At 52.4% G+C, this 17922-nt stretch overlaps 1 protein-coding gene across 3 annotated transcripts in view; it reads left to right on the top strand.

Annotated features, from left to right (window-relative positions):
* The window catches only part of ERI3 (ERI1 exoribonuclease family member 3), a 109116-nt gene that overhangs the window by 23442 nt on the left and 67752 nt on the right, over window positions 1-17922 (top strand). For all 3 annotated transcript variants that reach the window (XM_027462460.3, XM_027462461.3, XM_005028746.6), the window contains exons 4-5: window positions 2747-2806; window positions 4611-4702. In XM_027462460.3, the coding sequence (XP_027318261.1) occupies window positions 2747-2806; window positions 4611-4702 (152 nt within the window). The remainder of the gene's footprint in view (window positions 1-2746; window positions 2807-4610; window positions 4703-17922) is intronic.

Below are 17922 nucleotides of genomic sequence, written 5' to 3'. Positions count from 1 at the left end.
GCCTTCAGCTTTCAGCTGCTTTCTGTTTTCTGAAAAATACCTATTTTGCTAAATGCCAGTAAAGGGCTTTGTCTGTGCACCTCTACTTACAAAGGGTGAGATTTATTGGCCTCTTTGTCTACAAAGAAAGACCGGGCCTGATTATCAGATTGTACACCAGAGACAAGTGCTTAGGTAATCAGCAAACTGTCTTGGAGTAGAAATACGATGGTTTCCCAGATAAACTCTGTAGCAAAGCAGCGGTGTTGACATTGCACGAGAGCCTGGCTGCTGTGCTGCTGCTTTCCCCTCTCTGTTCCTTGCTTTGTCAGGAAGCAGTCGGGCTGTTTGGGGTGGAAGGATTCCTGGGGTCACTTGATGCTCCTCCTCCAGCCTGGAGCCGTTCTCACCTTCCACTTCTTGAAGACAGCACCACATGGGAAGGGTGTCTGCGAGGTGGAGAGCTCATGATCACCCTCGGGGGCATCTCTTGGGTTAGGTTTCGGTGTGTCTGTGCTGTACCTGATCTGCAGGAGGTCCCTCTGACCTCCCACACCAGTGGCTAGGAGCACACCTTCCGTGCTGGATCGTTCTGTAGGTCTGGTCCCTTCTTTCTTCACCTGACTTTAAAATGTGAGTCCTAAGGCTTGGTTACAGTTAGAGGGTGCCAAACATTTTGGCAGAGACAGTGGAAAGCACTCGCAGGTGGTCGGAAGCTGCTGCTAGGTACAAAAAGCTCCTCGCACCCTTTGGGAAGATGCAGGTGGCTTGTCCGATGCCCAAAAATCTCGTGCCAGGAGCTCAAGTGAGAGGTTCCTTCCACACACAGGGTGCTTGTACGGGCTTTTTCATGGTACTTTGCTCTCTTTTTATGATAAATTTTCATTGATTTCTTTGCTGAAGGAACAGACAATAAAAGTACAGCAGGATAAATGCCTTATAGCTTGTTTATGTTCCCAAGCACCATGTGCTTCTTGGGATCGCCAGTGAAACTTTACAATTGTGTCGTTTTATGTTTTTATATTTTATCAAAACTGCGCGAGCAAACAGCACCGCAGCAACCCAAGGCACTGGGGCGGGTGTTAGAGGTGACTTACACAGCCGAGAACAGAAAGGATCAGAAAGTGTGAGAGGGGAGAAATCTGGTCCCTTGTGGTGCTGAGCGATGCGGTCCTGCAGGTACCAGGAGCAGCAGAAGCCACTAACGGTGGTGCAGGAGGTGCCGGGCATCTCCCCAAATGCTCGCCTGTTATCTGCTCCCAGGGGTTTGGTCTGAGCTGCCCTGGGAGCCAGAGGCAGCCCCTTGTGGTGAGGTGAGCTGCCCACATCTGCTGGGCAAATACCTGGAGAGGAGGACAGCGAGGGGAGGAAGAAACAAGGCAGGGAGCTTTGAAAAATGCTCGGAAGAGCCACGCATTAATCTCCTAAATCTATTTGCCTCCTAGAGTACAGGAAGTCTGTAGGCAGCAGCTGTTACCCAATTAAAATACAGATTAATATAAAAACAGTTTCTGGAATATGAGAGTGTGTGTGTCTCTCCACTTCCTTAAAATTCCACCTCATAATGGCTTGATGAACTTGAGAAACCCACCTAGAGGAACTCTACATCCTTAAAATTAAAATCCTTTCCCTAAAAGGTATATATTACCATTCCATGGAAGTCACGATGAGAAAATAATCTTTCCACTTACAGTTTATTCAGTGAGTCAGGTATTTGGTATTCATTAAATGTAATTACAGTTTAATTGGAGTTTAATCTCTTCTTTTTTTTTTTTTTTTTTTTTTTTTTTTTTTCCCTTCCTTCCGAGTTCAGTGCTGTAAGCCGAGGCGCCAGCGAGACAGAGAGGTGGAAACAGCTGAGCTGCTTTCGGCTGCTGTGCTTTTAATGAAGCTTAACCCTACAGTTTGGGGCAGGGTTTGTGGTGTGCACATCGGTGAGCTCTGCCCTGTAGGGAAAGTGCCCGGAGGATGCTCTCGGGTGGATGCTGTGGCTCCACGTGCGGGTGGCAGGGTGTGCAGCCAGGCACACCCTGAGCTCCACGTTATGAAAACGTGCGAGGTGTGGGTAGCTTGAGGAAGGCGCCAGATGAAGCAAAATCCCGTGGCGTGCGCTCGGTTTGATAATGATTTTTTTAATTACTTGGGTGCATTGATGGCAAGCTACTGACCTCCGATATTCAATATGGGAAAAGACAGTTTTGTCACTTGGAAGGCAGACAGAAAAATTATCTGTTTTCTGTGTGCCTCCAGCAAGCCTGGGCAATGCAGGCAAAGGCCCGTGAGACCGCATCTTTTTGTGTGCATGCCCTACCTTCGGGCAGCCAGGCTGTCCAGCTGTGATTTTTGCTGCCCAGCACAGGAGGATGGATGGAGCCGCTGTGGTTCTGGCTTACCAGCAGTGGCCTGTGCAGTTTGTCTGACACCACAATTTTGGTGTCTCTCTGGTAGCAGGGGCATGCCCGGAGCCCCCAGTAGTTGCCCTGCTTGGGTAATTCGGGACAACTTCAGAACTGGAGATCTGGAAGGGGGCAGCATTTGGGGCATCGTGTTGGTGTGTGCAGCCACACCATGGCTCCATCAGTGTCCTGCTTTTGGGATAGAGCTCTGCCCTTGCCCGTGCCCCTGCTGCGCTAGCCCCTCCGCAATGTGCCCACCGGGGTCAGGGGAGCGTGGTTTGGTCGCAGGGAGATGGACAGGAGAGGAGCCCTTTCTAATGATCTTTTGAGTGCCGCTCTGACGCCTGCTCTCTGTTTGTCTCTCGTTTCAGCTGACTGGGATTATTCAAGGCATGGTGGATGGGCAGCCCAGCCTCCAGCAAGTGCTTGAGGTAAGCAGAGTAACCTTTATTTCCTCACCTCTGACCTCTGCTCCTGTCGGCCTCCCTTCAGCTCGCTCCCTGCACCCTCCCCTTGCTGAGAATCGAACCGCGTAATTTGACTATGATTACAGCTTCATTAGAATAACATTTGCTGTCACGTCAGTGACACGCTGCTGAGAGTATTGAACCATTGATCTGTCATCTCCAGCTGTTCATGTCAAGGGTACTGACAAGATATCCAAACTCCTGCCAGTAGATAGGAGAAGAGGCGATTCTCTCTTGAGCCAGTTTTAAAGCACCACGACGCTGCTCGAGATCACTGCTCTGGGAGCTCTGCCTTCTTTTTTTTCTTTCCCTCCCTCAGCACTTTATTAAATTAATTTTTTCTACCTGTTTAAACGCTCGATAATACACGTGGTGTAGAAGGAAAATGCCTCTGAAATCTAATCTGGAGGATGTGCGAATGCAGATAGAGCCCTAATAATGCCATCTGCTTAATGTTGAATTCCTACAGCATTTAGGGCTTAATTAGCTTGGGAGTATTTCTCCATCAATAGCTTTTGTTGGTAGTCAGATAGGGAAGGAAACCTCCTCAAGCAGAGCCCGCTCGGGCTGCAGGTTGCCGTTCGATGCATTGTCTCTGTCAGGATTTCCACCGCTGTGTTACCTAATTGTTCCTAATCAGAATAATTGCGACAATTGCTTATGTGCGGAAATCAAATCAAAGGCTTGAAAATCCTCCATGGAGAGGGCGCTTCGCGGGCGCTCACATCAGGGACTTCAGCAAGGTCACAGCAGGAGCCTGGCCACGAGATCCCGGCGGCTGGAGGGAGGCACAGGGCTTGGGGGCAGCAGGCTGGGCTCTGCTTTTGGGGCAGCCCTCCCTGCCCTGCAGAGAGCCTGTGACAGCGGCACGGGGCCCTAAGCACCCGTGGCCGTGCCTGTTACCTGCCCCAGGAGGGAACACCTTTGCCTGGATGGGTGAATGCACACTGCCACTGGGGTATGGCAGGAAATGGCCCCCTCCGATCCCACGGGAGTTTCACAGAGCGTGGAAACACCTCTGTGGATTTATTTGGACTGAGAAGGTGTTAGCACAGCTGCACATTTCTAGGTTAAAATCCGATCTGGGTCAGGCAGTTTCTGGGGCGTGCTTGTTTGTTCAGGAGCTGAAGGTGTCGAGTGATGGGAAGAGGAGAGATTTCTCCTGCTGAAGCACTGGAAATGCTGCTGGCGAGGCTGCAGAGTTGCAGCCTGTCACCTGCTTCCAGTGGCTATCAAAGCAGGTAGTCAGAATATCTCAATTCTGTTTTGCTGCCTGATTCCTCTCAGTTCCCAGCCTGATGCCTGGAGAGCCACGGTGGAGCCTCTTGCTTTGGCTGCCCTCCCCCAGGCCACGCTGGAGAGCTTCAAGAAATGAACGCGCTCCTCTTGGCTGGAGAGGACACAGGTTCTACTTAGCACAAGCCCATTTGGTCCAGGGAGAGCTGAAGCAGAGGTATGGCAAGTAACAGCAGGGCTGTATCATCCCGGTAACGCTGCACAACTTCCATCCCTCTGCGAGCAGCGCAGCTGCGATGTCTGATAAGATCATCTCCGCTCTGGTTGCCTGATGTCTCCTATCAGAAATCTTCAAAGGTCCAAACGTGCTGTTGTTCAGATGGCAAGCAAAGAGAGGAGAGAGAGAGAGGGAGAGGGGTGGATAAGATCACAATTTTCTTCTCTCTTGATTGCAAGCAGCTTATCTGAGTTTAACTGTTGTGGCTCGGCCTGTCTCTGCAAAACTCATCCCCTTTTCTTGCCTTCCTTTCAGAGGGTTGACGAGTGGATGGCGAAGGAAGGCCTCTTAGATCCCAGCGTCAAGTCGATTTTTGTGACCTGTGGAGACTGGGATTTGAAAGTGATGTGAGTATGGAAGGGGAGGGAGATTTTTCTGGGCTTTACTGCTCCATGCTTGCCTGTAGTGTGGATGTCTTTGTTCTTGCAAGCCTCCGACTGTCCCTAGTCTTTGTTTTTCAGGGAAATCGTTGTTTGCCGTGCATAATTGGGAGTGGAGGGTTGTTTAAGAAGACAGGTAGGTGCTAGGCATAGTGCCAGATCACTGCCTAGGATAATCCCTCTAGCAAATGAATCCTTTCATAACCCCAAGAAAGGTTTAAACCGGGGCTTTGTAATGTTTTCTGGTTTTATCCAATGTATTTTCCAAAGGGATGGGTATCTGAGCGCATGAATGAACACCATTACTGTACGCCCAAATCAAGCAGTGGCCCTTACCTGACTTTGACATGCAAGGCCTTCTCTCTGTCATCTTGGCACGTTAACTGGATGTGAATCAGAGTAGCCTTTGGAAAGAGTCCGAGCCAAGCCTGGCACGCTTCATCGGTGCTCTTGTCGTTAAGGTCATGTCCATCAGCAGGGTGACTGGGATCGAGAAAGCACCAGGTGGGGACTGGGATCTACAAGTCTTGGTGTATGCGCATGTTTCGTTGCCAAAACAGCTAGACCAGCATCCTGAAAATGGGATTAAAAATAAAGTGGAATTGTGTTTAAGAATTAAATTAATCTAATCTGTAAGATATTTGCAGATCAGTGTCATACTGTGCTGAATTCACTTGGACTGCTATAATCTCACTTCAGCTTTTCATTTCCTCACCGTGCCGGGTAAAGACCCCTGTTGTTATCACCCTGGTAAAGCCTGGACTTGACACGTACAATGCTAAGCTGACATCCACAACTCGTTAGTAGTGTTACTTGGTGTTCCCTGTGACATTGGTTTCCCCAGCTTGGAAGCCTAAATAAACTGCACACAGCCTGGGAGCAATCAGCACTGGTTTTCTCCCTGCAGAGTGGTCTTTGTAGAGTGGCAGCTCCTTACTTCTTCTTGGTGTGATTAGTGAGACATGAGATACAAGGATGGGAGCAGCAGCACAAGCGCTGGTGGAGATGAGAAATTTGCCATGCTCTTTTGAGTCAGAATTTACTGGGTCTCTGCTGAGGCCATGACCAGAACCAGTGTCTGAGTTATATTGCCAATTCCTTTGTCTCTGCTTTGAATTAATACATATTTTTCTTTGTATATTGTACTCTAACTCTTGTTAGAGACCAACACAAAAACAGCTGCAAGGATGTGCTACACTTCTGTTTCTCACCTGTTCTCTTTTCTCAGCTCTTTACTGTTGTATCGCTGTTCTGAGAGTCCAAATTACTGCTTTCAGTGAGGGTTGTGAGGAATAGAGTTGTAATTTGCATCTGCTCAAAGCCCATCTTTCCATCCCTTTCACAGTGGGATAACGAGGTTCCCAGGTAATGACATCCTAACTCAGTGTCTGCATGGGATGGGCAACCTTCTTTTTTTTTCCTGCTTCAGAGCTGTGTAGTAGGGGAAACAGAAGTGAAGCTGGGTCCTCTTTCTGGTGAGCTGTGGAGGTTGTGGGGTGAGCTGGCCCAGCAGGACACGCAGATCTGGGCCCAAGATACTTGATTCACCATTTTCAGTGGTCTCTCGCATGGATTGTGCCTCACTAGTCAGCTGGAAAAGAAGACTCCACTCCTGGCCATGAGGCTTCAGTGAGCGGTTCGTTTCTCCCTCTTCCTTTTAAAAAATTTTTTTTAAACCATTAACTCCAGGATTCAATCCGGAAGCGTCTCCAGGGCAGAGCAGAAAATAAATTTCATGTTTCCAACCAGACGGATGCAGGGAGCCTGGCTGCAGCCGCTCGGAGAGGAGCGCATCGCGCCGCTCCGCCGCCGATTGGGTGCAGCAGCGTGTAGCGTCACATCTGATTAGCGCCGTGCCAGCGAACGAGGCTTGAGTGAGGACTCCCTGCCAGCTCTGACTTGTCTCATTTCCCATTACTTTTATCCGTCACCACAAATGCCGAGTCTCCCTCCTGAACTAATTAAGTTTGCGTGTGTTTAGACACATTGCCAAATAGGGTTTAGCAAAGCAGAACTGAGCATCTCTTTTGAAAGAGGGAAGGCACGGAGCTGAAACGAGGCTGCTCAGACAAGGAGATAGATACATCCGCAGAGAGGTGGAACATCTAGGAAGTATTCCAGGGAATTACCCTGGACTTCCCTAAAAGACTTGTGGCTGCGTGGAGACCACACGCCTGGCACTGAAGGCGCTGGGGAAGCGAGAGGGGAGGCGATGCTGCCTGCCCAAGTGTGTCCTTGGAAGTGTTGCACAATAAAAACCCCTCTGGGTTCCAGAGGAATGCTGGAAAACAAAGTGAAATGTACCCAGAATGGTAAGGCCATTGCTCTGAGGTGAAGATATACCTCTGGCATCTGCTCTGAGTGCTTGCCCACTGTGTTCAGGGGAGTGGGACACTGAAATCCAATCCGTCTGCCCCTCGTGTGAGGTTTCAGGGTCCATGTGCTGTCCTCAGCCCTCCGAGGCTGAAGGCACGGCACTGGTGCTTCCTCCACAGCACGATGCTGCCCCATGCTGAAGAGCCGCTGCCTACAAAGGTCTGTGTGTTGCTGCAGTGCTTCCTGGCCTGGGGAGCAGTGATTTGGGGCAGGTCCATTCCTGACTCTGCTCTTTTTCTCAGCTTCCTTCCCTTAGCAGTGACAGCTGCTTATGTAGCTGTCCACGAAGCAAGCTGTGCTCCTCTTACCAGAGGCTCCTGTGGTTTGTAGCTCCTGTTCTCCATTGTCTTCAGCTCGGCTGCTGGTGGCAAACCGTGCAGCCTTGTTCCTGGCTTCTCCAGCAGAGACCTGGGCAGGTTGGCTTCAGTCTGCATGTGCTCTTCAGGAGCTGGAAATGGTATTTTTTGGACAGGTCTGTCTACTGTGGGTGTTTCCAGCAGGTGCCAGGGCACTGGGAAGCGCAGCGGGGTGAGCAAGCTGGATGGGGAGCATGGGCTGGAACACAGGAGGAACCTTCCAGCCTGTCAGTGGTGGAAGTGAGGACATAACCCTGCTGCAACGTGTGTAGCACTTCTAGCTCAAAGAAAAGCACAAGAGAAACAGTGACTGTCAAGGTACTGCGCTCTGCTGATGGCCTCTAGCAGTGTCTGGGTCTGCAGCATTCAGGATGGACACTCAGCTGCTAAAGGACCTGTGAAGCTTTTGCTTGGCTCAAGAATCTTCAGGGAATGAGGCACTGTGGCTGCAGACTTGATTTTTGTTGAACGTTGGAGCTTTTGTGGAAGATCACAGAGCTGTGTCTGCCCAGGTTCCCTCTGGCAGCAGGGAGCACACGGAGCTGGGTGCAGGGAAGGGGACACGAGCACCTGGGAAGGGCTCACGGAGGCATGAGTTGAGGTCCTCGGCCCTGCCACCAGTGACTTCTTCATGGGTCTGGTGCGATGCAAGAGAGAAAATCACTGGTGGGGGATTTGGCTGCTGCACGAGGGCTCAGAAAAGGAGTGCTGATCTCTGCCGGCTGCGCTGCCATCAGCCAGCTTTCAGCTCCGGCTTCGCATGAACCAGGCTGGAGTCGGGGAGACAGCAGCTCTCCTGCCGCCCCTCCCCTTCTTCCCTCTTGTTAAGATGCAATTTCTTTAATGAGGAAAACCTCTTGAGTAGGAACATCACCTTTCTGAAGGCTTGTCCTGACAAGGCAGTTCAAGCCGCCAGAGTCGCACATCAACTTCAGCAAACCTCCGTCACTCATTACAGAGACTCTTCTCCCCGCCACCCCCCAGCAGCACCCCGCGTTCCCAGACAGGGGAATGAATCACGCTCCTGCTCCTGAATACATCATGACAGTCGTGGTTCTAATGAGAGAGGGCCATTCATTCTGGGTGGAAAGTTCCCTGCGCCGGCACAGAAATGTTATTAATTAAAGAGAGCTACCTGAAGCAAAAGATGAAAGGAGCACCAGACCTGCCAAGCTAAAATATGAGTGGGGATACAGCCTCGTTAGCACACGGTCCTCAGGCCCAGCGGGAGGATTCCTTCAGCCTGTTGCAAGTTCTCCTCCAAGTTGAAAAGCTCCAGGGCCGGATTGAGCCCCGACGTAGTCTGCTCGGCTGCTGGGACCTCATCCTGCAGCCAGGACACGACTGCCGCCGGTGATTAAGCAAATTGCGTTGATGTGCCATTGGGTGGCGAGGGTAACGTGCTGCTGACTGCAGGAGATGGGTTTAGTGGATAGAGAGGGTACTCGGAGTCTACCGGGGTTGAGCCCTTGCATTGTAAGCTCTTTAGTGTGGTTTTATCTCGTCGGAAATGTCAAATTGCCTCCCTCTGTGCGTGGAACCATTTTGCCTGCTTTTTAAGCACAATGGGAATTAATCTGGGCAGCCGAGGGGAGCGGTTTTGCTGCGTGTTCATAGCCACAGAGCTGAGACACAGCGAGGTTAAGTGAGGGGCCTGTGGTCACGCAGGCAGACAGAGGCAGAGAGAGGAGCTGAGCCACGTCTGAGTCTCAGACTGACACCTTAGCATCAAGTTCATCCTTCCCCTTCCATGTTCGGATCATTCTGCAAGCACATCAGATGGGTAAAAATGTGCGTAGGCTTTGCTCTGCATACCTCCAACACGAAGGTGCTTATGCTGCAGCTGGTCAGAACACACTAATTTATTTCTTCCCAGGAAACTACTGCGCAGAAGTTTATTTTCTTAAATAAATGTTAAAAGGCAAGTACTCTAATACAGTGATAAAACACTGTGAAGTGCCTTGAAATGTTTATGGCCCTTGGTGCTCTTCCTAGGTTGCATATTAGTAAATTCTGAGCAATGAATTATCCCACTGCTTAATTTTATCTCACTGTCTGGATTTTCCTGCACAAGTTTTGCCGGCTGGAGGACACCTGCCTCCCCAGGCCTGCTGAGTGTCAGCGGGCTGCTCCTTCTGGTCTTCTGTCCTGGAGGATCAGGTTGGAATCGGCCTTAGGTCACGAGGGAAGGATTGATGGTGTCGGTGTCCCTCCTGCGTGCTGTTCTTTATCTCAGGGCCAGGAGGGCATCAGCAGTCGTTTCCTGGGAGAGAAATGCAGGCAGCCTGCAGCGAGGGAGCGGAGCCGCCCGGGGAGCTGTGGGGACAGGCAGGAGAAGCCTCAGGGTGGGCTGGTGGGGTGGCAGCAGGGCAGGACGTGGCTCCGAGAGTAACAGGGAGGAGCTGGTAACAGAGATACAACACAGGAATCTGATTTAAAAATAGGAAAAGAATTCCTTTCCAACCCAAAATCTTTGGGTTAGCTTATTTTCGTCATCGCTTTTAGTGGGGATCGTTTTGCTGAGCGAGCCCGTGGTGTACCCTTTCACATGGTTACGTTGGCTCAAGAAGAGGGTGGTGAACTACGGCGCAGGGACGGGACTGAATATCCAGGGTCAGGAACCTTTTGAGTCAGCTTTGCTGATGGAGTTGTTCATGTAATTACATCCTAAAGTGCATTGCTGGAGCTAAGCAAGGCAGCCTTATGAGCATGCTCTTCTCTAGCACTTACAGGGAGTAGCACTGACCCCATTCACTTCTGTGACCCCGCAGGCCGGCTTTTTGTTTTGAAAGGAAATGATATCAGTAATGCAAAATAAATGTTTTATTTTTAAGGTCTCCCCCCCTAAAAAAAAGAAGAGTGTGCAACACCTACTTAAAATAAGCATAGCACACTTATTTTCCTTGTCCTCCTGCAGTGGGTCCCCAGCTGTCATCCGTTCCTGCCTTTGTCTGAACCGTGCTGGTTGCTCGAGCCCTTCTGCAACGTGTGGCTCTGCGGGTGCCTTTGCATTAAGCTTTGAACATGAAATCTTTGCACGGGGATCATCGTGCAAGTGACTGTCACCTTCGGGTCTGCTTCTTGGTTGGGGCATCACAGCAAAGATGTTTGTCACCGTGGGAGCTGTGGTTGGCACAGATCTATTGGGCTGTGATGCCTGACGTGCTCTGAGGAGTGTGGATTCTGCTGCTTGGGAATTAGGAGCAAAGGAGTTGGAAATAGTGTGAAAGATGGTGGAGAAACTGGGAATGAATTTGCAGTGTAGGGGAAATGAGATGGGCATTGCATGAAATACTCCGTTTCCAGCAACGAGCCATCGAGGTGGGGTAATGAATGCAGGAGGTGAATGTTTCCATTCCTGGGTAAAGTAACTCAGGCTATATTTGGACAATTGCACTGATGAATGCAAAGCCATCTGTCCCAGCATTGTCTGCCCGTACCGTCAGGAAGAATAATCCCTCTGCAGCAGGATCTCAGGTGAATTCTGGGTCCAGTGTCGTAATGAATTCAGTCAAAATGGCTCCAAACCCAGTGGATTTATAATGGGCGTTTGGTAAAAAGCACACCCCTGGCCCTCTGTGCTTGTAGGAGAGGCCTCTAATAGCAATCAGCGTTATGGTTACCTGTGGCCTGGGGAGGTGAAAAGCTGGCTGACTGAGGGCAGTAGAGGATAAACCACTGGAAGACTCTTTGTCATCTGGGTTTTCTTGTCTGTGGCATGAGGAGTGGCTTCATAAAGCACAACTCTTCTTTATTACTCAAAAAGCTTAATTCTCCTAGCTCTGGACAGCTGTAGTGTTCCATGCTGGGGCTAACGTCAGGTCTCCCCCTTTGGATCTCAGCTCTTCTGACTTCCAAGCGGAGGCAGAGTGGTCGTGGCTTGGCACCGCTGCCTGCCCAAAGCCCTAGCTGGGAGGAGCACTCTTGGGGCTGCTCTGGATAGAGGGCTCTGCTTGAAAGCCCTGCCAACCTGGGAGCTGCGTCTTGTTCTAGTCAAGCTTTGTGTGATGCAGTAGCTTTCTGGAAAGCATTTTGTTTGTTTGCATGTTTGTGTCCTGGTGGGAGCCATTTTCCTGGATGGGTTCGGTCCCTCTCCTCCTGAAGCTCCTGGCTGGCAAAGACCTACTGGGCCATCTTGAGGTCAGCCCTGGTATTTTCCCTCCAGCGTATTCTCCCACGCGTTGTCCGGCCACTGACTCCCCAGGAGTGGAAGAGCAGAAGAGCAGGACGGAGGAGGTGGTGGGAAGAAGAACGAGGATGCAGTGCGCTGTGCCAGCAGGGCCACGTGCAGGAAGCTCTTGCAGCCTAGGACTTTGTCCTACCTGGGTCCCACCAGCTTTGTTTGCTTCTCTTTGAGCAGGGCTTTTCTCCTCCCATCTGCCCAGCACCTACATCCCTTGGTCTTCTCTCCATAGGTGCCCCTCGCTCATCCCTGCTTCCCTTTCCCCTCTGGGTGTTGGGGTGGTCTCAATGCCAGCATCCTTCTGGGTTCAGCACCGTCCCCGTGTGGGGTCCTGCATGTCCCCTGCAGACCAGGCAATGGGAAGCTGCTGAGACCTCTCCTCCAGCTCGCTGAGCTCCCTGTACCAGAGAGCAGTTACGTTTTATGGACCATTTAGCTTCCCAGTGGCGATCCTAATTCTTCACAGCATGCATGTGCCGATTCTGGGTTATTAAAAGGACCCCTGAAAAGGAGCTGCCCTCTGAGTCAGTGCTCTTCCATGCAGGTAATTGCGGGAGAGTTTTGCTTAGGTGGTGAGGCTTCAGATTTCCAAACTCTCCCTGTGCTCAGAGGGTGAATCAAAACCCCAGTCTCCCCGTGGCTGCGGGGAATGACCCTTGTGCATTGTCGGTAAGCAGGCAGGGGAAGAATGCTTGTCTGCTGCAAGTCAAACTTGGAATTGCTCTGGAGGAAACCCACTTGCTTTCTGCACACAGATCAGAGGTGCTCTAAGGGCTGGCTGGCCAGGTGTCTCAGCCTTTCATCGCTCTGTCCTTACGTTGTGTGACACGTCAGGTGCCAAAATAGCTCCCCTTCCTTGGGGGCCCAAGCAAGCTCCATGGTTGCTGGGAGTTTCAAGGGGGAGGTCTGTAAGAAACCAGACGTGGCAAGCCATGAGGCTGTGTGTTTCGGGTGGGAGGAAGCTGACGAGATGCCTGGCGGTGCAAAATGCCAAGTGAAACGTTGCTGCCCCGTGGAGCCCAGCAGCGTGACGGAATGGATGGGGCTGGTGTGGAGGGGTTAACGTGTGCGCAGAGGGGGGATTTGGCCATCAGGATTGCTGGGCCTCGGAAGCGCAGTCTGATGGCACGACCATGTGAAAAGAAATTGGAGCTTGCAAGGAGGATGCTAAAAGTCACCAATTGCCAAAGTTCTTGTGGTTGCTGCAGACCTGAAGCAAATTGGTGGCTTAAGGGGCTCTGAGCACCTGGGTCTTGCACGGGTTATCCAGGTAAGATGAAATTAAGAGGGGGCTAAGTAATTAACTCCTCTTGCTGTGACGAGGATGGGAGATGATTCTGACTTGCCACTTCTCCTCAGAAGTTCCTTCAGAAGCTGCTGAGGACTCTGGTTCTGAAACCCGGGAAGCAAAGAGGATCCCTGGGTGCCTGACACTTCCTTTTCTCTGCTGGTTCTTTCTCGCAGGCAGCCTCGGGCTGCCTGTCTCTTTGTTAAGAGAGTGACAGCAATGTGACACCGTGAAAATAATTACTAACAAATCACGGTGGTGACTGCAAACAGCTCGCTGTCTTCAGAGGCATGTCAGGGAGCATTAGAGCAGGGCCGTGGGAGCTGCGGAGCGGCTAGGGGCTCTTTCTCTGCTCTAGGCTGAGGGAAGCTCTTCGGAGACCTTTGGCGCCTGCCACCCCCACATCATTCCCTTCTCGTTGGCTTTTTCTTTCTTTCCTCCCATCCCTGCCTTTGCCATCAATAATTAAGCCCATTAATTGCACAGGGAGCTGAGGAAAGCTGAGAATGGCAAGGCCGGGCTTCTGCCTGCCTCGGATTCAGCAGCCAGCCACAAAGCAGCGGAGGCATTTCTGGAGGGGTATTGGGGGCAGCAGCGTGTCCAAGCTGCGTTCCCCACCTCGCAGCCCTGGGCAGGACTGCTGGTGAGCTGCGTGCCCTCGGGATGTGTGGGGACGCTGCTGCTTGTCCCTGGCAGCCCCCAGCCTCAGCGATTCTGAAACCAGGTTTGCCTTTGTGCAGAGCAGCACAGCAAGCGTGCAGCAAGAGTGGGCAGAGGAAGGAGAGGACAGGAGCAAGCTGAGCGTACAGCAGAGGAGCTGCTCAGGTGGGGGCCATGTCTAAACCACGTTGCCTGCTGTGGCTTTGGCATCCAGCATAGAGGGGTGGCTGGCAGCAGGGCTGTGCTGGTGGAGATCTTAATGGTAGTGTGATCATCTGGCAAAACCTCTGCTTCCAGAGGGGAGCGAGGAGGCTGAAATCGGATGTGTTAAAAGGAAGGTTGCTGCAGTCCCTTCTGCTTCTCCAGGAGAGGGAGGCTGCTGGGGCTGTTGCTCTAAAGCCTCTCGTGTTGCTGGGAAGCTCCCTCCAAAGGGAGGCTGTAGGAGTGATGCTGATAGGGACCCATAAAGCTGGCTGAAGTGTCCTTCAGCAGCGCTGGCAATCAGCCCCCTGCTCAACCTCTGCAAAGGCTGGTTGCAGCCCGTGCTCCCTGCTCTGGTGGCATTTCGTGGTCCCGTTCAGGGGCTGAGCCCTACAGTGGGGAGCAGGAGGTGGGCACGGTCTCCAGCCCCGTGGGCTCCTGCTCTGCCGAGCAGCCCCGTTGCCATTCCCCTAGTTACTGGGAGTGATTTTCCCCGACTGTCACATCTGTAAATAATGGTGCCGGCGCATCTAGCGAGCTGCGGCGTGGCGATGGAGGGGGGAGGGCTGGCGCTGAGGGTGGCTGGGAGCAGCCCCTCTCCCCTCCTCATACAATATTTATGCAGGGGCTGGGAGTCGGCGGCACTGACCTGCGGGTCGGGCTGTTAAACAGCTCCCGCAGCCCCTGCATCCTAATTGCTGCACTTGTCCTTTGCTCTGGAGGATTCGCCGCTCCTTCCCTGCGACGAGGCAAATACTAATGGCAGCTCGGGCTTGGAGCTGGGGAGCAAGGGGAGGCTGAACTTGGTTCCCCTCGCGCAGGGTGGATGGGTAGCAGCACGGAAAGCTGTGCTCAGCACCCTGAGGAGCTCAGCACCCTGAGGAACAGGCCCGCAGGCTGTGCTGAGAGCTCAGGGAGCTGTTATCCCACCAGATTTCTCTTCCCCGTAGTGGGCAGAGGAGCAGGAGGCGATCCCAGGAGCTGTTTGGGAGAGGGGACTGGGTGATGGGGTGCCAAAGGAGGGCAGGGACAGTGCTGGAGGGGGGTGTCCCTGGCCATACAGCCTTACAAAGCAGAACGGCGTATTTCCTTGTAGATAAATGATCTGCTTTAGTCGGTGGGGAGGGAGGAGATGCGATGCCAAAGGCCCCAGTCCCTTTGTGGGGTGAGGGACTCGTGCCCCCTTTACAAGCAGTACATCCACATCTGGTGCTGGAGAGGTTTTTCATCTAGCAAGCAGGGCTTTCTGCTGATTTCAGCTGCATGCAGCGGCACAAGAAAGCCCCCAAAACGACGCCGTTGGGTCGCTAGAGCTGCTACAACCTTCCCCGTGCCGTTCTGCTGGGCTCCATCCTGCTTGGGGCTTCGCATCGCCGCGAGTCCGGTGACCCGCGCGGCCGCCCACGTCCTTCCCCTGCCTTCCAAAGCGCGCAGGTCTCCTTTGTGACTGGAAAAATGCTGCTTAGGCTGGAGACTAATGGCCTTTAAGTGACATGATTGCATTATGTTAAGCGTCTATAGGCTTTACCATTAGGCACTAAGCAGTTTATGACTCATAGCAGAGAAGCCCTGCTCCTGAAGGGTGTGGGAGCTTACTGGGCAGGACAGGCGAGGCGGGGGAGAGACGAGGTTTCCTCCTGCACGTCGCACAGCGAGTCTGAGCCACCGGGGCAGGCCACGTCAGTCCGCGAGCACCACCTTGCTCTAGGTCTCGAAATGCTCCAGTTTCCTGCGGAGGAATAATGCTTCCCCAGTGGGAGGAGAAGGGTGTTTAATTTTAGTGTAATTCTTGGGCGGGTTTGGGCTTTGAGGGGGCGCAGACACGATGCGCTGTGGGGGCATTGGTTGCGCTCAGGAGGTGATCAGAGGATTCTGCGGCAGGAGTCTCAACGTCACCTCTTAAAACTGCTCGTGTGCAGAGCACCAGGCGGTTACTGGATGAGGGTCTGTATGGAAGGCTTCATAAGGGGCCATATAGCCAGAGGAGGGACACGCTCTGCCTTTGTAATTAGGCTCCGCTGCAGCATGAATCACAGAACAATTTCCATAGAGATCTCTCTTCCACCCCCTGCTCAGAGCAGGGCTAATTTCAACCTGGAGCAGCTTGTTCAGGGTCTTCTCCAGGTGAGTCTGAACATCTCCAGGGGAGGGAGATTCCCCGGCTCTCCGTCCTGGTGCTTTGTTTCCTGCACGGTGAAGAGCTTTTCCTGATTCTCGACTGGAAATCCACCAGCTGCAGCTCCCGGTCACGCCGGTGACTTCCATCGAGAACATGCCCACACCGTAGGTGCACACAGACTGCTAACGCTGCGCACTGCTATTAATAAGATGCTCTGTGATGTTATATTTAGTAAGCAGCTGAACTGTCCCAGCAAGCTTCTGTGTAGAAATCCATTTTTAAGTTTGTTTTTTTTTGGTAGTGTCACATTCCCAGGGCTGAGGGGGTGACCTCAGCCTTGGAGACTTTCCAGCTTCTCTTTCCTTGGAAGCAACTTGCTGCACTCATGCTGTCAAAGGCAAGTCCTCCCAGTCCTCCTCCCTGTCTGGAAGGGCTTGCAAGAGCATTAGCTCTACCCCTGCGCGCTCCTTTGCTGATCTGGAGGAGTGCAGAGCTCCTGCCTGCTGCACTCCTAACCTCAGCTGAACCGTGGAGCCGGCGAGCCCTGGTTTGCTGCATGGTAATGAGGTGCTTGTTTAAAACTGGAACGGCTCAATCCCGATCTTGCTCTCGCTGGCTACTTGCTAACAGCAGGTAGAGTTACTCCAGATTTACTACCGCATGCATAATAGCAGAATCAGGCCCAGTAAATAGAGCTATGAATCATTTTAAGAGAACCTGTTAAGCGGTAGCACACAGATTTATTGTAGCATCATGTGTGTGCAATTGTTGATGAACATTTTCTGTTGGAAGCTGAATACCTGCTGTGTTACAGCCTCGCTTTTAATGTTGAGATAGCATCTCTGCCAGCACCTAGCTGATGCACAGACAGATACCCATAAAAGGGCCAGATCTCATACGGTGCTAAATGCCTTCATGTTTCATTAAGGTTGATGGCAGTGGAAGGCACGCGGTGCTTTGCAGGACCGAGTGCCAATGAGCCACTTGCCCCGTGTACTTTTTCTGGCAGGATTATTTTCCCAGCGTATTGCAGTGCTCCGGCTGCATCCTGGGGTACCAGACTCTGCTGTTCACAAGCGTGGAAAACCTGGGGGTTGGGATCCCCCCCAAATTTCTAAGTAAAACTTTAGGGAAGAGGGATGTGGCTGTAACACGTGGGTGGATCTGCAGGGAGGTGGGTGTCCTGGCATATCAGGTGGTGCTGCTGGGGCTCTCGGCTGTTCTTCTAAGCTTCCTGGGCAGAAATACGCCTGGTACAGCCATAAAGCAGTGCTGGCCACAACGGGCATCACAAGAAAAAAAAAGGAAGGTCTGCGAGTGCCAGGTATTAGCCTCGCTGCTTAGCCGGGGTTTTTTGGCCTCATTACCCTAATCCAATTAAAGATTGATGGAAGGAGATAACAACACACTCCAGTGAAGTGGGTTGTGTGGCAACTGCTTGGGCCCCGCTCATCTCGTGCATCACCACACCTCCCCGGGCCCTGCAGAGCCACCGGTGCCTCGGCGCGTGCTCTTCTCCTGCGTCGTGCCTCTCTTATTACTAATGGAGCATGGATGCATTTTAGCTGCTGGTCAGCCCTCATTAATATCCGGAGCTGACAGGTTGACATTTGTAGAGCAGGCTCGCCTTGACCTTCATGTTGTGCAGCGCTGCGGCTGCCGCGTGCTGCCCCGTGCCGGGTGCTTCTCCCTGCACAGCCTTGGGAGCGCGGTTGTGTTGGCAGAGGGCAGCTCTCTGCGCACAGAGCACGGTTCCCGGATGGCTCCACATCCCTCTGACCATCCCCAGAGAGCCTCCATCCCAGTAACGGGACTGGGCGGTGCTGGGCTCACAGTCCTCACTTCTCTGGAGGTTGTTACTGGTTGTTACTGGTTCCCCACGGCGGCGCTGTGCCATTTGGGTGCTGGGACATGGCATGCAGCAGCGAAATCCTCTCTGCTTCCTTTTCCTGGCTCCTTCCTGGGGATGAAGCAGGAGAAAAGGCTGCGCTGCCCCGGTACCCC

Source organism: Anas platyrhynchos, chromosome 8 (genome assembly GCF_047663525.1).
Source record: "Anas platyrhynchos isolate ZD024472 breed Pekin duck chromosome 8, IASCAAS_PekinDuck_T2T, whole genome shotgun sequence".
In the NCBI taxonomy this organism is placed as follows: domain Eukaryota; kingdom Metazoa; phylum Chordata; class Aves; order Anseriformes; family Anatidae; genus Anas; species Anas platyrhynchos.
This window is presented reverse-complemented; position numbering and strand designations above follow the sequence as displayed.